This window comes from Gadus macrocephalus, chromosome 11, assembly GCF_031168955.1.
Source record: "Gadus macrocephalus chromosome 11, ASM3116895v1".
Classification (NCBI taxonomy): Eukaryota; Metazoa; Chordata; class Actinopteri; order Gadiformes; family Gadidae; genus Gadus; species Gadus macrocephalus.
Genome location: NC_082392.1, coordinates 3,450,901 through 3,472,413, shown reverse-complemented (window position 1 = coordinate 3,472,413; position 21,513 = coordinate 3,450,901). Strand labels below are relative to the sequence as shown.

General features: G+C 44.6%; 3 protein-coding genes across 4 annotated transcripts in view; all 3 read right to left on the bottom strand.

Annotated features, from left to right (window-relative positions):
- The window catches only part of dpysl2a (dihydropyrimidinase like 2a), a 13,200-nt gene extending 9,993 nt beyond the window's left edge, over positions 1-3,207 (bottom strand). Inside the window, exons 1-3 of the mRNA XM_060066096.1 lie at positions 2,851-3,207; positions 557-645; positions 27-211 (exon numbers count right to left, since the gene is read on the bottom strand). Of these exons, the coding sequence (XP_059922079.1) occupies positions 27-211; positions 557-645; positions 2,851-2,892 (316 nt within the window). The 5' untranslated portion in view covers positions 2,893-3,207. The remainder of the gene's footprint in view (positions 1-26; positions 212-556; positions 646-2,850) is intronic.
- A 283-nt stretch (positions 3,208-3,490) lies between these two features.
- On the bottom strand, positions 3,491-7,331 carry bnip3la (BCL2 interacting protein 3 like a). Of its 2 annotated transcripts, none has more exons than XM_060066103.1 (6): positions 7,195-7,331; positions 5,696-5,948; positions 5,529-5,616; positions 5,245-5,363; positions 4,936-5,085; positions 3,491-4,835 (listed from the first exon to the last, which is right to left on the bottom strand). In XM_060066103.1, exons 1-6 carry the CDS (start codon positions 7,244-7,246, stop codon positions 4,787-4,789), a joined length of 711 nt encoding a protein of 236 aa, XP_059922086.1. In that variant the 5' UTR covers positions 7,247-7,331; the 3' UTR covers positions 3,491-4,786. The 2 variants fall into 2 exon arrangements, with proteins under 2 accessions (XP_059922086.1, XP_059922087.1); XM_060066104.1 differs by having other exon boundaries at positions 5,696-5,936; positions 7,195-7,300.
- Positions 7,332-7,658: 327 nt separating this feature from the next.
- ppp2r2aa (protein phosphatase 2, regulatory subunit B, alpha a) lies at positions 7,659-18,493 on the bottom strand. Its single transcript, XM_060066100.1, has 10 exons — positions 18,163-18,493; positions 17,657-17,734; positions 15,721-15,818; positions 15,383-15,548; positions 15,172-15,284; positions 14,581-14,758; positions 14,026-14,190; positions 13,390-13,559; positions 13,139-13,230; positions 7,659-11,019 (listed from the first exon to the last, which is right to left on the bottom strand). The coding sequence occupies exons 1-10, from the start codon at positions 18,167-18,169 to the stop codon at positions 10,740-10,742; spliced, it is 1,347 nt and encodes a 448-aa protein (XP_059922083.1). The 5' UTR covers positions 18,170-18,493; the 3' UTR covers positions 7,659-10,739.
- Positions 18,494-21,513: the final 3,020 nt, after the last annotated feature.

The following is a 21,513-nucleotide window of genomic DNA, read 5'->3' as shown; positions in this document are numbered from 1 at the left end:
GGTGGCGGAGGCTGTGGGATACGTACCGATCATGGTGGTTCCCCCAGCCAGGGCAGCGCGGGTGCCCTGGTAGAAGTCGTCCGCGGAGACCATGCCTCGGTCCGGCATCTGGAAGCGCGTGTGCACATCGATGCCCCCAGGCATGACCATCTTCCCGTGGGCCTCGATGATCTTCACCCCCCCGGGAACAATCAGGTTTTCTCCGAGCTGCCTGAGAAAGAAAACAATTCCAGATGATTCATAGTGGAATGAAATACAATTGATCATTGGTGACTATTTATAAAATAGTTTTCTATACTATTCCAAGACCATGCCGTGTTTCTTGAGTGCGATTCATCACACTTTCTCATGCAAAACTAATGTGGACATTAAATGTACCAGTTCAACCGTTCGGTCATCCATTCAAATAGCATATATATTGAGTATTAACATTAGAATATGCATGGGCCAAAGATATAATGAATTAGGATATGAAAATTGCATATGCATATTATAATGACTTTAGCTCATGCAAAGCAATGTTTAAATGGGGTTTTTGACAAGCGATTAAACTCACTTGATGACTCCATCCTCCATATAAATGTCTGCCATGAAAGACTGGTCATCGTTGACAATCTTGGCTCCTTTCACGAGAAGACGATCGCTCTAAAAGATAGGAACAGAAATCAGTGTTGTCCACGAATATTCACCTCCAACTAGTGCCTCATTTCAAATGTCTTGTTGGTTCGCACTCGTTCGGTCACTGTGGAGGAATATGAACCAGTGGATGGCAGCAAGACATGATGAGCCATCGGCCCCAGAGCAGGGAGAGTCACCACAAGGAAGGAACAGGCTATTTTAGAACAGACAGAGGAGAAGCGAATGATGCAGTACAATACATCCTTTACATATTCAGCATGTCGTATTGTAAACACGATGAGCTTGTTTATCGGTTTGATTTGTATGAAGTCAAGTGAATAACAAGTCCCTAACCATGGTCCAAAAATGAACTTTTAGAAAACAAGCAATTGTTAAATGTATCCATCATTGCCTGGAGGCAGGTGTTCATTCTTTGACCCCTGGGGGGTTGCCATCCCTCCCAGGGTATGGGCCCCAGGTGCAACACGGTGGCCAAACCTCTCCTCTAATGGATACAAGAAGCCACCGGCCAAAACGTGGTTGCCAGGGGAAACCAGGAAAGGGTGCATTCCCAGACTAACCGACAATCCTTCATGAGCATCACAAACTACTTTGATCCGAATTGATGGGAGGGAGAACAACGGGTGCAACGCAATCCATGAGGTCTGTGGAGAGAGGGTTGATGAAACAAAACGAGGCCTAATTCGAACCAAAGCCCGCTGGGAGGAACATGCTAGCGGTGGCCCTGATGGAGGGGAGAGAAGGACTACATTAGGCCCCGTAACCAGGTTGTATCGACTGATCCATCAGACCATTAGTGGTTTAAGTGGGTCATAGGAACCATCTCGATTCCTAACCTCAGTGACCCAGGAAACATTGTTTGGGCTGATGGCTTTTTTTCCCCCCTTTGCAAATGGCAGATAAGATGCACTGGATTGAAAATACCACTTCAGTTCATGCTATTAATGCAATGCATTTTTAATCATCAAATTTAATCAAATTCGAACTTCTGTCATGGACATGGAGCAATGACTGTACATCCACTTCTTCAACAAGGATTTTAGAGAACCAATAGGTTAGCCATAAAAAGTGCGACAAGCCATGACTTTGCAACACAAGTATGTGGGTTGGGTTTGTTATTGAGGGATTTAGGCAGCAAACTACATTCTGCATAGAGATCGACAAGGCAAGACCTAATAGTAGGTGCCGGTGGTGTTTCTCCAGATGGGCTGAGTGCTCCATCATGTCTCCAAGCCAAGTACTCTACCCTGTCTTAAGGGTACCCTGAGGCTGCAGCCCAGGTAGAACCACCTCCATATTATACCCGGGACCAGTGGCTACAGCTGATGTTACTACAGTATACACTTGTGTGGGAGATGAAACTGCCATCCACCAGCCAGTCTGGAACTGTGGACCTTAGTATTCCCTTTTCCTTTCAATGGTTAACTTAAGTTGGAGTTATGCTTTAAATATTCATAGTATTACAGCCCCTGCTATTAAAGCTGCATGACCACAGCGAACAGCAACCAGCTCTGGGATGGATATTTTCCAGTGACCTAGTTCGCAGAAGGGCTTTAACTTCTATTGGCAGGGATGCTATTTTCGATATAGTCGGATGGCCCATTGACGTATGAGTTGAAAAACAATGGGTGCAAAAACAATTGCATTTAATATACATCCGATTTGCTCGGAGAATATGGCCTAAAGCACTCCTTTTGCAGCCATGGCATTATCTGGAAATGCATCCGTTTTACGAACGAACACCACTGTGGATGGTGCACAGTTGCAAGCGCAAGAATTGAAACGTTAAGAATGAGCATATGGGGCTGTTTGGTCGTCATCTTGCAGCTACACCCAACCAGCCAACGCTGCAGGTGCCAGCTTACTGCCGTCACCCCACGGTGAAGACACAGGCAGGGAAAACGAATGGTGCAAATGTTGCACCTAACTACATCACCAATGTTTACTTCAGGCACAGTGGCCAGGCTGCCACTTCGCCACACCCAACTCATTATATAAGGTGTCATTGCTGTCAGATGGACGGCCGACTGTCGGCGGCGGGGGGCTGTGGCTAGCGGCTAGCGGCGGTCGATGCACGGATAGAAGGGCTTAGCAGCGGCGGCTAGCGGGCTAATCCGTCGGGTGGCCATGTAATGGCTATGGTGGTCATGTTCATGTGGCCCAACCCCAGCGTGTTCACCAAGAAAAATGACAATAAAACCAGTAGTTTACCGTGATTCTCGGGATGTTTTTCTTGCCCTGGTACCCCGACATCTTGACGACCCCTCGGATGCGGCTGTATTTTCCCCACACTTGGTAACACGGACTAGCGCGTCCGGGAGGCGTTAGCTACCGATGGAAGGAGTGGATGCTCTGGGTGCTCACCAGACGACGCCCCGGGGGAATACTTCTGGTAACGGTAGCTTTCAGACGTGGAGATGCTATTGGTCGAATGCGACGCCAACGTGAGCTGGTCTAAAGCTTTAGAAAACGCTATTTCGGGGGATTTATGGGGACGGGTCCCAGAAGACTGTGCAGGCAGCAGATAGCGAGAGCTACGAAGGCGAACCGCGCATGCGCAGTGCCCCGCCCTTCGATAGAGGCCTTCTTTGATCTTCTCATTTGACAATGACATATATTTTTTTGCACTTGTCTAATCAACTGCCAGTGGATCTTGTAGTCTAGAACCCATGCGATTGAAGTGATTCAAATAAAAATGTCATCAGACATTTTGGTAACACTTGTGGTTCCCCTCACAATTGTGAAGTGTCACCAAAATGTCTGATGTATTTTTCAAGTCTAGCTATTACTAATGAACTCTCAATTAAATAGGCATTCAATCATGTGTGTACGATAATAAAACTGGAACGACGAGGAATAAGACTTTTATTTTTGTTTTGTAATTTTGTTATGACCACAATATATGTACAATTGTAACACATCTCTCATCGTCAGCCATCTATTTCTGTCACTGCTAGAATAATAGATGACCTTTGTGAGGGCCCTGCCCTCCATATGACAATGTGCTTGGACTCTATGTAAAATAAGGCTACTAACATGACATGCCTAAAGAAAAGGTTAAATGTTGAACAAAAACAAGCTAGTGTCTATTATAAAGAGACATGCAAATTATTAGTTTGTGATTAGTCCTTCTCTTCCGTACCTGCAATTATAAGTGAATACATTTGCATGGCTACGATTTACAAAAGCTGTGATTAAAGAAAAAAAGCTTTTGGTTTTCCAACCCTTTTCTCTAATTTATAACATACAAAAACAAGACATTTAATTTGTGTAATATCAAAGGAATGGTAATTCTATCCGATTACAACTCTTTTTTTTAGCACAGAAAAAAACACCCCTTCAAGACCGGTTTAGCAATTAGCAAACATTTGTTAAACTATACATAGAAGAGAAAAGTTAATTATAACTCAAACTGCAACAATTTATAAGCTAAACAATTCATATAAGTTAAGTCACAAGGTGTGTATTAAATTGAAAAGATCACAGCTTTAATTACTTTCACATCTACTTCAATACTTTAACATGTAAGACAATTTCAAAGTCTATCACCGATGTGCAGAGGTGATATACCTATTTGGCACCCAAACATATTATATTATGGGTTAATGCAATAGATGTATGCTGCAAAAGGTTGAATGGCCTTTCAAATGGTCTGTCAAACTTATTTTCGCATCTTATTTATTCATTAATATCACACATTTACATTGTTCCAAAACAGCAAGTTAGATGCAGCTGAACTCGTGCAAAACATTGACTCAGGAATACATAATTACAAATATTTTTGTCAAAATCATTGACAAAATCTGTAGAAATTCCATGCCCCTTTATTGACCTCCATCATCAAATAATCACTATTTTAGTTTTTTAGCTCAGCGCAAGAAAACAATAATATTGATTCGGTTTCGGAGGGATTTCACCTCCTTATAGCATTCTGCCCTATATAAAAGTTTGAGACAGTGGAACTACACAATGTGATTTATCCTACTAAACCTAGAAGCAGTCACAACTCAATGTGTGTAGGCAGAGCACTACAGGAGCACACTAAAGGTTGACCAAGACAGGATACAAAGAACATCAGAAGAGGATGTTTAAACGATTCGTAGACTGTGGGATTTCTTCAACATCCAGGCACTGCTTTCGCTTTTACTCAGTAAGAGCTTGACGGCGATGTGGCGATTCTCTTCCCGATATAGACCCTGAGAGTAATAAACAGATTCAATTGATGAATTCAGAGAAATTGAAAGAAGGAAAATACATCAATTGATTGCTACTGCATCTTTGGCATCTGTGACTGACCCAAGGCCGATAGCGATGATGTGTGAGAGGAGCAGGGAAGGGATGAAGACTTTGAGAAATTCCACGGAGAACACGCCCCCTTTCTTCATCACGCCGCTCTTCCTCATACTGAGGGAGCCTGAACGCCGAGGATGCTTGAAGTGAAACTCCCTGAGGATAAACAACCGCTCAGTTATATCTCTTCTAGAACGCAGTAAAATAAACCACGAAACAAACCTAACAACTCAAATTAAACACCCATTTGAAACTGTAATTTGCAGCTTTTTTGTTGATTATAATTGATCAATAGACCAATGGAAGGGCCCTTACTTTGGAGGGATGTTTTCAGGTCTACTCGACCAGTCATTCACCCAGTCGTCACCCGTGTTCATCAGGATATCTTCCTCCCTATCCTTCTCTGCGTCCGCCTCCTCCTCCTCCTCCTCAGACTGCAAAAGTATAAAACACAACGATCTGCAACGTGAAACGCTCAAAAAACACGCATGGCTTCATTCAAACGACCGTCACACAACCCCAACACCCAAGCACAAAACACAACAACCCTCCCTTGTCCCAGGTGGTTTGAGGCAGCAGCGCTGGTGTCTCTAGTTTACCTGGCTTCCCCTTGTGCTGGACATGTCCACATCGAAGGTGATCTGACCCTCGTCCTGGTCGTGGTCCGGGCTGGGCGGCCTGTGCGGACTGATGCGACACTTAATAATTAAGAAGACCAAACTCCTTACCACCCCCCTCCCCCCATGTACAACGCCAGTCACCCTACCTGTTACAGGAGGAGCTGCTCTGGCTCGACTCATGCTGTGCATCCAGTAGTATCTTCTCCATGTCTCCATTGTGGATGGAGGAGGAGGAGGGCACATGCTCCAAGCCTCCTACCAAGCTCTCCTCCAGCTCTTCCGGAAGCACCCCCATGACGGACTCCCCGGCGTTCCCATTCAGTGGCTCAGGGGCGGGGGCTACTGAAGGAGGGGGTTGTGCCTCTGTGTTGCCATTGATTTCCAGTTCTACCCAAGAAACTGTGGAAAGCAAGAAAGTACCGTAGAGTGGTTGCGCAAGTACACTGGTATCAATGTTTATGGGTCAATGTTAGAGGCCAAGAGACATTGTTATTGTTGGTTTAACTTGATTGTCATTGAACTAATACAGACATATAACATGGTGAGACACTTAAACTTACCACATATCAAGGTTTTAACCGTTAAGGGAAAAAAATGGTAAGGTTAGAAATCTGTAGTGACGATGCTGTTTATAAAGTATAGAACTAGTTACTATTGACATGAACAATTTGTATTGGTGGCATATTTGTTGATCGGGTTTCGATCAACCAATAAGTCAAAATCTTGAACAAGCATAATGGCATATTTCTGGATATAAGAGTACGAACCCTGCCATTATTTTCTCACGACTTCATGAACAAACATTTGTGCTACTGCCCTACACACAGCCTGCTTCCTTTAGCAGGAAATTGGGTTGCATAATCTTTGGACGCCACCAGCCTTGGCAGCGCCGATGGGAGTTTTCAATGAGTCAGTTAAAACCCAAAGCCCACCCAAAAGATACGACCGAGTGGTGTCACACACACACACAACTAAAACACGAGTGGTCCAGGTTTGTGTTATTGCATAACTCATAGGCCATGCATTTCGTCGCCCCAGCAAGGACCCGTGGCGTGGACGGCCCCGAAATAAAGAAACAACTAAAAGTCCAGGAAGGAATACCTCCTTGGACGTTACAAAGTGGACTTATTCTTTAGGAAAACGTTTAGTCACAGTTCTGCATCCGCAGCGTAAAATATGGCGCATCCCGAATGATGCATGTACATAAATGACCCACGAAATGGTACTAGAAACATTTCTGAAATGCAATTTCTTGCATGTTTTAGGAGATGAATAACAATTCACTAAATAAGCGGAAATGTTTTAGCAAACGCTATACAACTTATACATATAACGCCATTTCAAACGAAATTGCGCTCATCTATTGTCCCAAAGTTGTTTTTATTTTCGGCTAGAGCCCGCCCATTACAGCTTCTCTTCTCTGGGTGGTTGAGACCCCAGACATCAAGCCCGCCATTGGTCAGTTCGACGCAACGTTTAGTCACGTCACAGCCCACCCCGCCCAGAAGAAGAAATTCCATTCCCGATCGAACTTTTTCTCGATATCTCTCTTAAATGTGGTCGTCGCGAGTACCCTCCCTTCATGAAATATACAGGAGTGATGGTTCGCCCCCTCGGGTGTCAAAAGGCGGTCGCGGGCACCTACCTTGCAGTCCCGGCTCTCCGTTATTGTTTTGTTGAGCAGCAGCGGTAGACATGTTGACTACCAATGTTTAGCTTCTCTCCTACTCGGACTGTACGCATGCGCAGAACAACCCCTGGACTTTGGCTGCTGTTCAATTTACATTTATATAAAACAGTCTGCATTTAGATGGCCACATTTGTGCAGTGGTCTGAAGTTCACGGAAGAGCAATCAATACATTTATTTATTCATAAGATCACAGGATTATCATACTAACCAGTCAGCAGCATCCTGGCTGGGATGACCAGTTTGGTGTGTGATGAATGTATAATGTAAGTTCTGGAACGGACTGAATGAACCATTGTACAAGGAATACAATAATCCATAGAGAAATGCATTTCAAAATGTAATCCACTTTAGTTACAGGCTAAAGAGGTCCAATGTAAACTGATGATCATTTTGGTGTTAGAAAAGATATTATTCGGAATTCATATCTGGGAATATTTCATTCCCTCTAACTTTATTTCGTTTAACAGACAGAGCTATACATCTGAACATTTTTGTTTAGATCTTGTTTTTAAACACATCACCAAATACCTTTAAATCTTTTATTAGCGAGCCCCTTGAGCCAAACGTACAAATCAATTAAATCCTCACAAATAAAAGTGCATTCTGTTGTTGACTCATACATTATACACTAATATTATGCTGCCATGGTAAAACATCACAAATCCAATCAGGATTTTTTTTCTTGTTTAATCTTGCTTAAAATGGAGGTTGTGTGGTCCTCTATTGGTATATATAAGTTGCCTCAGTCCAGTGCTCACAAACCCCATTTAAAATCAATTTCAAGAATGCATCCCCAAACTGAAAATAAGGCAGTTTTTCTAAACCCCTGAAAAAAATTCACATATTAAAGAGACATGGTTTCGACCGGTCAGCAGCAACGATATCCCCTGAGTAGTCTCCTGTCTGCCAGAAAGGTCAAGAAATAACCATTTGATTATCTAGTGGTCATTGCTCTGAGAAAGGCAATAGGGTCCCTCTGCATTACACTTGGTCAAGACCTTCCATCAAAACCTTGCATAAGAATGGCCAAATAATGAAGACCAAATACTGAATGTGACGGTGGGGGAAACCATATTTCTAGCAACAATTGATTAGATACAGTGCTAACCGTTCCATCATGAGGTTGGACAATTTCCTTGCATCTACATGCTTGCCTTTTAATTAGTCAATTTGGAAAAAGCGTGCCAAACCGAAAACTTGTATAATTTGGTGGAGACATGTTTTATTTTAGCAACACTGTGTTTATGAAAACGATGACTCTTCATGTGAATGCCAATCTAGTGAGTACCACCCCCCCCCCCCCCCCCCCCCCCCCGAAAAAAAAAAATCACATTGCAGTCGTTATCCAATTCAAACGCCGTAAACAAATTGAAACATTTCAATGACGGATTTTCAGTGACCATCTCACCCAGTGACCATTGAAAAATAAACACTTGCCAGGCTATACGATTCCCAAGCAGTGTGTGGAAAATGGAATGAGATGAAATGGACGAGTCTGTTCTCGTGTTGCATGTGAAAGTCTTCAGAAGACGTTTGAAGACTGATGACATCCATGATTGGAGCACATCTCCCAGAAGACAGGCCCTGGTGTAGAGAATCATCTTATGGATTACATAAAAGTGAGCATGGCTAATTGTTGGCATTTCTTATGGGTGGAAATAAAGACAAAGCACATTGATATTAGAATAGCCAAATACATGGTACACTATAATCACCCATAAGGAAAAGATACCTCAGGATTTACCCAAGTGACTTGGAACAGCTGGAGCCATAGTTTGACTGAATCATCCATTCAGTTGTGAGGATGTGGCAAAAACAAGCAAATTAGGCCCACTGGTTTTTGAGAGAAATCTGGTTGGATATATGGTAGATAAGAGGGACATTCCTGTTTAGGCCAAGAAAAGCCTATATTTTATTATTATTATTCCTTTTTCAGCAAGCATTTTTCTCCAATCCAGAAACAAAATGGCACACGAATCAAACTTTAAGTTAAGATCCAAATTAATTTGAACTCAAAGGCATCCCAAATAGTTTCCACAAAATCTGAATTACAGTAAGCCAAATTCAAAATAAGTAATTTGGTGCGTATGACCACGGCTGTACGGACACAGTATGTTAATTTTGTTTGTGCATCCAATATAACAAACAGACTCCCTTTTTATTTCATTACACATTGTTTAGGTGTCAACCAATCGCCTGCAGGACGAACAAAACTCTCCAATGTCACAAGTGATCATCTTGTAAAGCAAATGTCCTTCCACATACAAATATTTCCAGAACATACCGCCTTAAAACTACAGTGATTAGACCGTAAGCCTATTACCTTAATTTGTATACAAAAATAAACCGGCTATGGTGACTTTTCTCTGGTACAGTACAAAATCATAAACTCGCACAAAGAAAAAAAAAATAATAATCATGAAAGTAAACCACCTATTCGGCGACACCATGACAGGCTATGTAGAGATGTTGGCAACCTAACCCGCCACGCAAACACAGAAATAAGCCACTTTAAGACCTTCTACAGTGACCGTGTACAACAGACTTAGTCCTGAGGGTGTCATGGCCGTCCACCAAAGTGTGAGGGTAAACGTCACAATGGGGTCCCCCTGGGAGTGCCTGCGGGACCCCAGCAGCCCGTGTACCACAGGGACCGCGTGTATCAGACATAACCTCAAACGTTTAAAGAGCAGCCATCAACCGGATGGCTAGTCATCCTTCTCCCAGGCCTCCACCCCGTCCTGTGGCGCCGTTGTTGAATGGTAGTGCGCTGTACATATTGGGGTAGTGGGGTTCCCTAACGCGGCCACTGGACTTAATGAATCAGGGACAATATGGAGTGTTGACTGATTATACTTTCCAGTGTTCTAGGCCCGAAACAAATAGAAGTGTGAGACGAAAATATCAAAAACACATGACGAAAGAAAAAGAAAAAAAAACAAAAAGAAAAAAGCGCTAACGTTGCAAAATAAAATCTAAACTTGGTATCTACGACATACAAAAAATGTCATGATGGCACCAAATAAAAAGTAATATTGACCTAGCCAAATAACTGTACACAATCGTCATCATTCCCCTTTGGGCTGGGATGTAGTGGAAATGAACTGCGGTGGTGGGCAAGGGTTGTGGTGTGCTCCTAACAGGGGATTCCCCCCCAGGCCGGATCCCCAGAGTCTGGACCCAGCACCCAAGAGCTCTGCACATGCAGATATTGGTTGCGCTTTGGAAATGCACCTGTGCTGGCCCCAATGGAGGCTATTGCACGGCAGCAAGAAAGAGATTGCACCATTCACAGGGCGCACCGGGCTTATACATATGCAAATCCAAAAATATCAGCTGGGGGGGGCAGATCACAGAGACCAGACCAGGGGATGCAGCCCGAGAAAGCCATCAAAGACGGATCACATTGTCTCGGTGAGTATATGAGTGCTGGGGATGGGATGTGGGTTGGTGGGGGGGGGCTAAGCAGAAACTGGGAGCTGGAGGGGTTCATGGAACACTAGTTCAGTTTGTCCTGGAATATGTAGAGATTATTGGTGGTGGCCACGGCGATGATGTTGTCGAGGGGATGCCAAGCCGTGTGAAGGATCTTCTTGTTAAAGTCCAAACTATCTACACTGATCTCATCCTTTTTGCGCTTCCCACCTGTGCACACCTTGCGCGGCTTCAGCACGGAGCGCGGCTTGCTGTTCTCCCGCGACGCCTCCAGGGTCACGTCCTGCCGGTAGCCCCGGTCGAACATCCGGAAGAAGTTGTTGTAGGAGCCCGTCATCACAACACTGTGGGAGGAGCAAGGGAGAGCGCTGATGAGGGTTGTGGGGGGACAAGCGCATACAGAGGAGAGGCGCCGGTGCACTTGGCTGGACGCGTGCCATCGCCTGGGAGGGAAACCGCCCAACTAGTGGCACGGAGGCTCTGTCGCCAGTCGATAATGACAGGACTAGATTAGGAGGGTTCATGTGAGGCCCCCCCGACATGCAACCCTACAATGGTTCTAAAGTCATAAATCATTCAATGACGGGGATTGCAAATAAAATATATTACAATGTTTTTCTTCCACAATATTATACACATGTACATTATTATTTTAATTTTAATATTTTTTATTTCATTGTCCCTTTGAATGCAAATTCCATTCCTGTTAGGAGGGAGATCAGGATTTTCAGCACAGATGCATCACAATTAATGTAATCTAATTATAAATCTGCCTATTGCACAAAATATGAATTTGTGTTTAAATATTTTAGTGGGGTCCCGGTTAGATAGACATTGATCGTGGAAGCAATGCACGTCCACACCCTTCTCACAAAGAAAGGTCCACTGTGGGGGCAGTACAGATTTATTCTAATCATCGTCCGTCCGGTTGTTGATCGACGGTCACCACTAACAAAATCAAGCAACCGCCGTCGACCCAGAGGAATCTGCGTCAAACTCCTCTCTCCATTCCTCAACATAAGCGCTCTGTGCAAACAGGCTGTCTTCCCCGTTCCAAAGCAGCAGAAGGAGAGGGGAGGAGTATTTGGCTTGCTGATTATCTATACCGCTAGGGAATTGCCTCCTTGTTGCCTTACCTTCATAGTGCAATTAAAATGTACAATTTGAAAATGTTCTGAAAAATATGAGCAGGGAACGCATCCCAGAAAACTATCCTAAATAAAGCCAATCTGATATAGTAAGCTAATTAAAAAGACTTAATCAAGTGAACTGGGATGCCAACATTTTTCTGTTGGCATTTAAAGTAGTGGGAGGTCAAGTTATTCACGTTCACCTCTGTGACCAATAAGATTCGATTTCTCTACATTTGTGACCAATCAGATTAGAATTCTTGAACCTTTCTGACCAATCAGATTAGACGTCTTGTACCTGGCCCAGAAAAAGGCCCGTTTTGGCAGCGTCTCTTTCCCCGGCTGAATTGGACCTGGCAGAGACCACTGCTGCAGTATCGTGTTTATCGACTGATCGCTTTTCCTTTCTACAGCCATCTTAATAAGGCAAAAAGCAAAACGACAATATGATATAGGACTGCTGCGTGGACGCCAGTGGCTTTCAGATCCACTCATCGGTCAGAGTCTGATGTTTAAGGCAGAGCTTCAATGTAGACTAAACGTTTTTTCGCTTCTTTAGTAAGAGATGGCTTCCAATTATCACAAAGCGAATAGGTTTGGCATTGTGCAACGTTTTGATGAAATTGCACTGCGGACCTAGACCGGCTCACCCGACGAGTGAACAGCGAATTGTAATATAATATTATGCACATAAATAAATCTGTCATTTGAAATGATTTCATCTCTCACACAGGCGCTATTGTGCGTGTAGGAATACAATAAAAAGGCAAATACAAAAGAAAAAGGCCAAAAGGTGTTAGATTTGGTGTGCAGTGTAGCCACATGTCATTCATTGCCGTGACAGTATTAGACTGTGTGCTTACAAGCATTTGATGACCTTTTAGATAAAGGTTACCGATTTGAAGAGCTATGAAATGAAGTATGACTTGTGTAAGATTCAATCTGTTTAGAAAAGGTCAACATATTATTTAATAATATGGACAATAAACACTTATTCTTCAGAGGCTTGCTTTTTAAAAAGGCCAACAACAACCACTAAAGACATGAATGCTTATAATATCAATGTCTCACTCTCTGCATTGTCGTTGGGTCATTTACCTTTTATATTCCATTCACAATGTTTTCTTTATGTCCGCAAACCTCCCTTGAAACCTTCTAACAGTGTGCATAATGGAATACATTTTTCATCCCAGCCACCAACCGAAACAAAACGTGTGCAATATAAATTCCTGTACAGGCCTCGGCTAGACAACGGCACTGAACAGACGGGTGTGTGTTGATGAACAGCGACACATAATAACACACACACACACACACACACACAGCGGCTCACCTGTCATTCCCGTTCCAGCAGCACTCAAACTTATCAAAGATGCAGTCGTTCTCATAGAGGGAGCACAGCTTACTCCTGAGATATTCATGCACCTGATGGAGCAAAATGGCAGCAAAGTTAACAGCTTTACAGCGGAGCCTCATCCATTATTTGGTGAGAAACAGTCTCATAACTTGCACAGGGCCCATGGAAGGATTTAGATATTGTGAAGTACAGAAAGAAGTGCCTTGTTATTAGACATGGATGCACACCTGATACGTCTCCACTGGCCTGGTCTCCATGTTGAGGTCCCATATCTTTACGGACAGGTAGTCACGGGTCATCATGTAGCGCCCGCTGTGGCTGAACTTGACGTCGGAGATCGACGAGATGATCTCGGAGAAGAAGGAGCGGTTGTTTGGATCCTCTGGCTCTTCGAACACTGAACAGAAGAAGGAAACGTTAATTTAGTCACTTAGAATATGACGGACAAAGACGTTCGGACATGTTCCACTTTTGTTTTTATCAATTAAGATTAAATTCATCAGCGGTACACGACCATGAGTTAAAGGACATGCAGATTTCTCACCAAGGCAAAGCGTACAGCCTGGCACTTAATGTACGCACTTATTGTCTGTTGTACGTCCTGGAACTTAAAAACAGTACCTAGCGTGTTACCTTAGCCGTCTTTGTTAAACACAGGAAATGGCTTAACCTAACAATTGTTAGTGCATGGCACTTGGTTCTATGAACATCCTTCCTGTACCGACAGCGCTTTATTGTTCATCTTTGAACAAAACAAGGGGGAGGGGTAAAGGGAAGGGGTAAGGGGTAGAAATGGGATTGGGCCTTGGATAAAAACGTCTGTAAAACCCCCCTCAATGTCCATGTAAAGCAGGAACACCTACTCTTGGAGTGCTGGTCGCAGAGGGCTGAGGCCCTCATGTCACACAGCCTGATGGTGCCCTTGCTGCTGCTGTAGACGAAGGTGTTGCACTGGTTGGGGTGGAACTCTGCGGCGGTGATCACCTCCGTCAGCTCCTCCATGTTGGTGGGCTTTATGTCAACGATGTCTGAAGGGGTCCGGGTGAAGGACTCCAAAATGGTCAACGGACTGCATTCACAACACAGCGCTTTTCTAACCATTGACCACTCAAATGCGCTTTACAAAATTGCGTTACACGCACCCATTCATGCACACATTCACACACCGACGGCGGTGTCAACGATGCAAGGCGACAGCCAGCGCGTCGGGAGCAGTCAGGGTGAGGCGTCTTGCTCAGGGACGACTCGACACTCTAAATCGAACAAGCAACCTTCTGGTTACCAGCCGACCCGCTCTTCCTCCTGAGCCACATGCCGCACAAAACACTTCATTTCACAGTGTGTGTCTCGCCAAAAGGTCTAAGCTTCCAGAAGCAGAGGTGAGAGATTAAACCCAATTGATCGCAAAAAGAGGATACTGAAGCTGCGGTCGGTGATCTCCAGATTCCACAGGTTAATCCTGAGGTCGTCCGCAGACAGGTACGTCTCACAGTCGCTGTTCACAGAGATGGAGTTGATGTGGTACGTGTGAGCGTTGGCAAACACGCGCCGAGGGCTGGCCTCAACCATCAGGTCCATGGGACGGAACACGGGCACCTGGAGGGAAGCGGGGCGTTGACACAGTAATTAACAGTCGTAAAGAATTTAAAAAAACATACCACGAGGTGTGCGTGGGTCGAGGAAGCAACGCAAACATCACGCCCGGTTCGATTATAGGGCTGTTGGTAGAGGAAAACCAACAGGATACAGACACAACCGCATTACTGGCAGGCAGGAGAAAGCGTTTCAGATGAACAATGCATGGATTTAGGGGCAGGATAGTGGAGTGGGTAGACAGCTTACAGCTAAAAGACTGTCCCGCGTCCCATCCTTATGCGCTCCTTAATGACATGCGGCTCAATTCACCGTAAGCCGCTCTGGACTAAAGTGTCGGCTAAATAGTGAAATGGTAAACAGTGCGAGTGAGAACCGAGTCCTAACAAGTACATCATCCCCGTGTCAACACACACCCGTAGTGTAGTGACGGTGTTGGGGTCTCGGTAGCGTCCATCCTCCTCCTTCAGGTTGTAGCCCTCCGGACGCTTGTCCCGCTCGCTGATTTTCCAAAGCTTTATGGTTTTGTCTGCCAAGACAAAAAGATCAAGACGAGATTAGGTTCCAAAGAAGAGATCTACAGTTTTGTAGATCTTGCACAATAGGAGGCGTCGCTGCTCAACCAACCGTTTGTGGACAAAAGAAACTGGGCGGCGTTCTTCTGGGGCAGCCATCGGATCTTGTTGATCTTCTCCTCGATCTCCAGACTCTTCAGGTAGTCGAACTCGGGTTCGTGGCTCTGGAAGGTGCTGTACACGTTGTACTCGCCGCGGCACTGGGGCTGGTTCTTACTCTACGGACAACGGCGACGTGACGAGAGAGAGACAAGAGAGCCGTCGTGAACACAAAGCACTCGGGAGGCAATGGCGGGTGAGGTCGAGCGGCGCCGTGGGTTCGGAGGAGACGACGGCGGCGGCGGTGATGGGGACGAGCGGTGGCGGGGCGGTGAGTCACACCGGCCTTACCTCTGGCTCCTGCTGGAAGATGACGACGCGGCCTCCCTTGTCCCCGGTAGCCAGCAGCTCCCCCGAGTGGTTGAACTCAACAGTTGATATGATGTCGGCTGTCATGGACAGACAGTAGAGAATTGTGTTAGCTCTACGGCAACATCCTGTGCTTTAAATATGGTACAGTGGGATTATTGTACGGCAGAACATCACAGAGCGTGTTCACCTCGCTCTTAAATGGAGCGAGGTTCTCGAGAAGGATGAGACATCCTCACTGTACCGACAGCAATATATTGTCGCTTCTCTTTCTTCTGACAAATGTAATTATTGTCTCCGTGGATCAAAGCGTCTGCTAATAAATGCCCTGAATGTGAATGTGTGATGCAATGGATGCTGTTGTGTCCCACACAACACTCAACAGTCAAGAGGGGAAAGACATTTGCACAGATCACGAGCTCAAAAGCCAGAGTTATTAAAAGGTTTTCCAGTTTTGTATCCGATGCACTTATCCTTGAGGGGGATCTTAGCACTGAACCCGTGGACCCGCTCCAGGGCTTTTGTGCTCTTGTGGTCTGTGCAACCTGGAGTGTCTAGAACCATTTGGTTGTTCGATGGTGGCTCAAATACAAGGTCATGCCTGTGGGCGCAATGGTTTGCTGTGAAAGTCAATGCTTTGTAATCGTTTATCAAGTCAAAAGGAAAATCTTTTTAGAAATACCCGCCAGGTGAGAATTGATAAAGTAGTTAATGTTCAGATATTTTTAAATGAACGTTTGCTTTACAATTGCAATTTACACCACAGGGACATCATTTAAATCTCTGTTTTTCAATCCCACAGAACAATAGATCCTTTATCAAATGCCTGCATGAAAATAAACCAATACTAATTGTTTGGCTAACAAACATAGCCTACTACAACTTGACTCCACACAATTACTTTTTAGAAGCCAAAGAAATGGTTACAAAACTGTGGTGCCGAGTTGTGCAACCGGGCCTAATAAATGTCTTGTTTTGGGAAAACTTCAGCAAAGCCGACATTTAGGGTCATCCTTAGGTAAAGCTTACTGTAAACAGCCACATAGCTACAATGGCAAGTCCACCAACTACTGACAATATAATTGCATGGGACCGGTTTGTCTGCATGAGATATCTGCTGCCAACCCTTTTTACTAAAATATATATCTTATATGCTCAGGAACAACATACTAAGCGTAACCAATATAAAAATACCCTATATTGAATAGATCCTCTAAGGAAAATATGAATATTATAAAATTCAATTTCACAAATGTCAGTGGGCAATTATAATTAATATTGGGTAACAAAGGGAGTTTGAATGAAGTGAGTGAATATATATAAGGGTCGGACTAAACAAAGGATGGAGATGGGAAGTATGTGTATTGATCTTAGAGGGTGCATCTACAATAGTGTGAGTACTTGTGGAAGCTCCAATTGGGTCGTCTCAACTCAGACTCAGTGACCCTGATTTTCTGTGAGCACATCTATGTTTTTGCATGAATATAATGAATTTAAATTAACATGCAATCCATCAAAAATAATCTAAACATCCAGATGTGCATTCGGGAGCGTGGTATGAATGCGCTCGTGTTGTGCCTTTCAATATTTAAAGTGAGAAGAAACACTTTTGATATTGGCAGAATGCCAAACTGTTAAATCTCACTGACGGTAGCGGTGCTAAATAGTGGCAGGCAATTCTGTGACATGCCAAACCACACGCCATGTCCCGTCAAAATCCATTGATTGATTTTGGGCTTTGAGTCAACGACTAGACATCCATGGGACTAGACGTCAGGCCCTATGCTGCAAAACTGTGTTCAGTGAAATATGCAGGGATTCCGGAAAGATTCTCTCCATTCGTAGCAGCACAATTCAATACATCCATGGTAAGCACTCAGGTCCCCATGCTAACCCATGACGCCCCACATGCACTTACCCTCCGCGACATCGTCATCAATCGCTCCCTTGACTTGAGAGAAGCACCACTGGACATCGTTGCACCCACCACCGGCTCCTGCAACACACACCAAACAGGAAAATACATTGAACGATTCATCGATTCATCCTCCAACCAAGGGTGGCTCCAGTCATCCAGTCACAATCCTCACGCTTCCTAAGCAGGGCCACACAGGCACTCCCAAAGCTCTTCAAAACGCCCCACAATAAAACAACCCTGTTGGCATCTGTAGCCAACAACGAATGCATTAAAACAGCTGAGACAGATGAGCTGCTAACGCCGAATCAGTAGCCGTGTTAACAACCAAACTACAACCATCGTTAGCCTAGCTCGCCGGGCTAGCCTCGCCAGCTAGCAGCTCATCGATAGCATCCACAGCACACGCTCCTACATATGTTCACGTTCACAGAGACACAGCCACGGAGTCGTGGAATAAAGAAACACCGTGTTCAAATACAGGTCCACGGTGAGCTGGGAGCGTTTACCTGCCATGGCGAGGGACTCAGAGCGGGGGTGCGGTGGTTGTCGGGCCCGGGGTCGGAGCGGTGCGGACTCGGGTCGGCCGGTTCTGACCGAGGAGGAGCGGCGGCGGCGGCGGTGGGGAGGAATCACGAAGATAAACGAACGACTCTCCCACACATGACAGGCGTTGGATGGATTTTAGTTTTTCAGTTTTGTCACCAGTGTAGAGTTGACTGTTGAAATCCGCACGGCTCGGCTCGGACTTTGAACTTACTTGGGGTTATTTCCCCGCCTCTGCCTCTCCCTGCGTACACTTTCAAAATGGCGGGACGCGGGCGCTCAGCGGGCGTCAGAGCGGCCAGCGTAGGAGTGCACTGTCGGTCCTTAGCCAATTAGATCCGTACGAACCGCCAGCGCTAAGGTTCGAATCTCATCAGCACCCTAACTTCTATTTAATTAATTGTTCTCTATTTCTGGCAAGCACTTGTAGATAATCTAGAGAAATCAAGACCTAACTCTGCACAATTGTTAATTGTGCAGATCATCATAGTCATCATGTTCACTGTACCTGTAGTAGCCTACAAGAGGGAGTTAACAGCCTATTTGCGTTTATCAACACAAAGTCCTCATATTGAATCCATAAACTTCATTCATCTACCTATAATTATTGCTATCTATGATACATTTTAATCATTTATCTCGGCAGCAGTTGGCGCTACAAGTCATTGTTTACAAAGTTAAAACTTTCTCAGAAGAGTGACAGCCTACTTTTACTTATCGAACAGGGAATCAACCTCAAATATTTAATCAACTTAATCTCCAAAACATGGATGCATTAAAGAATGCACACCCCCTTATCATTATCCCCCTCATCTGTGACCTGCCATGCGCCACCACACTATGTTACAGTTGGATTAAAAAGTGGAACCCTGTTATGTAATCCTCTCAATATGTTATTTTGGTAAAAGGACTAAGCATGCTCGTCCTCATTGGGCTATATGAGGCATGTCCTAGAGAGAGTTAAGCTTCTTGGACACATACATAGAACGCCACGATTTGTGTGGATGGGTAGAGCTCTGTATGAACCGGCGGTAGACTTGGATTTCTGCGTCCGAGAAAGGGTTAAGCTTCAAGAACACATAGTGCTAATTTGATACACAACATCGAGCCCCCCCCCTGTAGACAGTAGATACAAACTTATGAATATTATACTCATACTCAACGGACATTTTTGCCCGTTCAGCTAGATGTGACTAAACTCTGCACACTAACCTTTGACCTAAACCTGCCATTGCACATGTGTGCAATGACGTGAATTTGCCACAAGATGGCAATATTAACCTATAGTAAAAAGAAAAAAACAGGCGATAGGAGCAGTCTTCTGAACCTACACACATACACGCACAGGAAAAAAAACACACATGCAAACACACGCGTGCGCACTCTCACACACACACACACACACACACACACACACACACACACACACACACACACACACACACACACACACACACACACACACACACACACACACACACACGTGGGTTCAAGCCATGAATGTGTGTGCATGTGTGTTCTACAAAAAGTAGCATAATGGTGTTTGCTTTATCATGTCAGACTCATGCTAGCCTGGGGATAGGCATTGCCTTGGTTGAGCATGTGTCATGTTTCTACATAGGAAGAGAAAACACTACACATTTGATAACCAGTTCATGTTTTGGGCTAACATGAACATTTATTAAACAGAATGTTGTACCAGACAGAAAGAAAGTCACCTTCTTTCCGCCCCCTAGCCAAATGTGTGCTACCACACAATATGCCATTATTAATAACCAGGTGGAGCGGCTTTTCCCCAAAAGTAATTTTCCTAAAGGTCATTCGCCTACCCCCCCAATGCCTCAGAATTAGCTTAACTTCCATTTCATAAACCTAGCAATACCTTATGCTTGTCTTGCCTGAAATTGCCTTGTTACCAATGGTGAAACATCGTCTAATTCTCGCGGTGCTGTTCCGGTCTTCACTTTGAATCAGGCCTAAGCGTTGAGCCCAGATAAACACGTTGTGCCTGTTTGACATATGACAGGGCCTTGTGTACGCTCACCCGGAGCATGCTTGCGCTGCACTCACTCTGCCCTAAATGGATTAAGTTGTCAGTTGGACAGCCCATCTGAGCTTTTTAATATCCAGCCTGGGGTATATATATCAAGCAATCATCTGCCAAATGGCATCAGAGGGATTTACTTCAGTTTTATTGCAACTTTCTCTATGTCCTTTGTTTATCTGGCCCGGCCTCCATTGAAGGGGTTCCTGCTTCTTGGTTTCTATGAATGATCATAGAAATAAAACAAATATATCCTAGGCTAGGTCTTATAATGACAAGTAATGAATAATGTGCTTTTCCTTTGATTTGCTGATTCATTTTACCGAACAGCAGTTAACCACAGTTGCTGTTTGTACAGCAAAATGAAAGCTGTAGTGCCACTCTCGGAGTGCAGTGGATGTTCGACACATGTAAAACGTTCTGACATGAACTTCTCTCCAACGGTTTCGAAATCGTTTGTATTTTGAAGGAGAAAACATGCATACATTAACATTTCCAAACCACGTTTGTCTGTTGACGTGTTGGTTGGCTGAACATGCAGCAGTTGCCCAGGCATACATTTCACTTACTTTGACACTTCTAAAGAGGTGCGGGGCCGGAGTCTGCCCCAGGGCACCTCTTCCCAACACTAGGTGGCAGTATACCTGGGGGGACTGTGCCGTTTCACCAGTAGGCCTATCTGTATCCCCCGTCATAAATCTTAAAATAGTAGGATGGATTTGAATGTTGACTTTCATCGAACACATGATCCAGTCCCCAGCTACCCAGCACCCTCTCCTCCCACAGTTGGTTCTTTCGGAATTGTGTAGGGGGAAGATGGCATAGTCATGCATTTGCAGTCTGTTTCTTTGTCTTGTAATGGTGCACGGAATGACTAAGAAAGCCCTCTGAGCACTAGAACTGTGGTTTATTCAAATACCTATATTTAAAAACTACGTAGGCCTACTACCGTGGTTTGCGTGACTGCCCTGTCCATGGTGCAATTCGCCGTGGGCCATGGCAGTGTTACAGTAGAGCTACTGGAGCACAAGCTCTTTCATTGCATCAAGCCCACACTGAAATCCACTGGGTCGGTGACTAATATCTCGTGTTGTATATTATTGGAGCACATCGCCTTTTACTCGCACGATCTGGCATGCCATTTATCGCTGGTGGTACAAAATGTTACCATGTTTTGCCAAGGAATGACAAGCCTTCACTCTCTTGACATGTAACCTATTGTAATTCGCCAAACGAATTCAATATCATCCACACATCGTTGGCTTTAGGG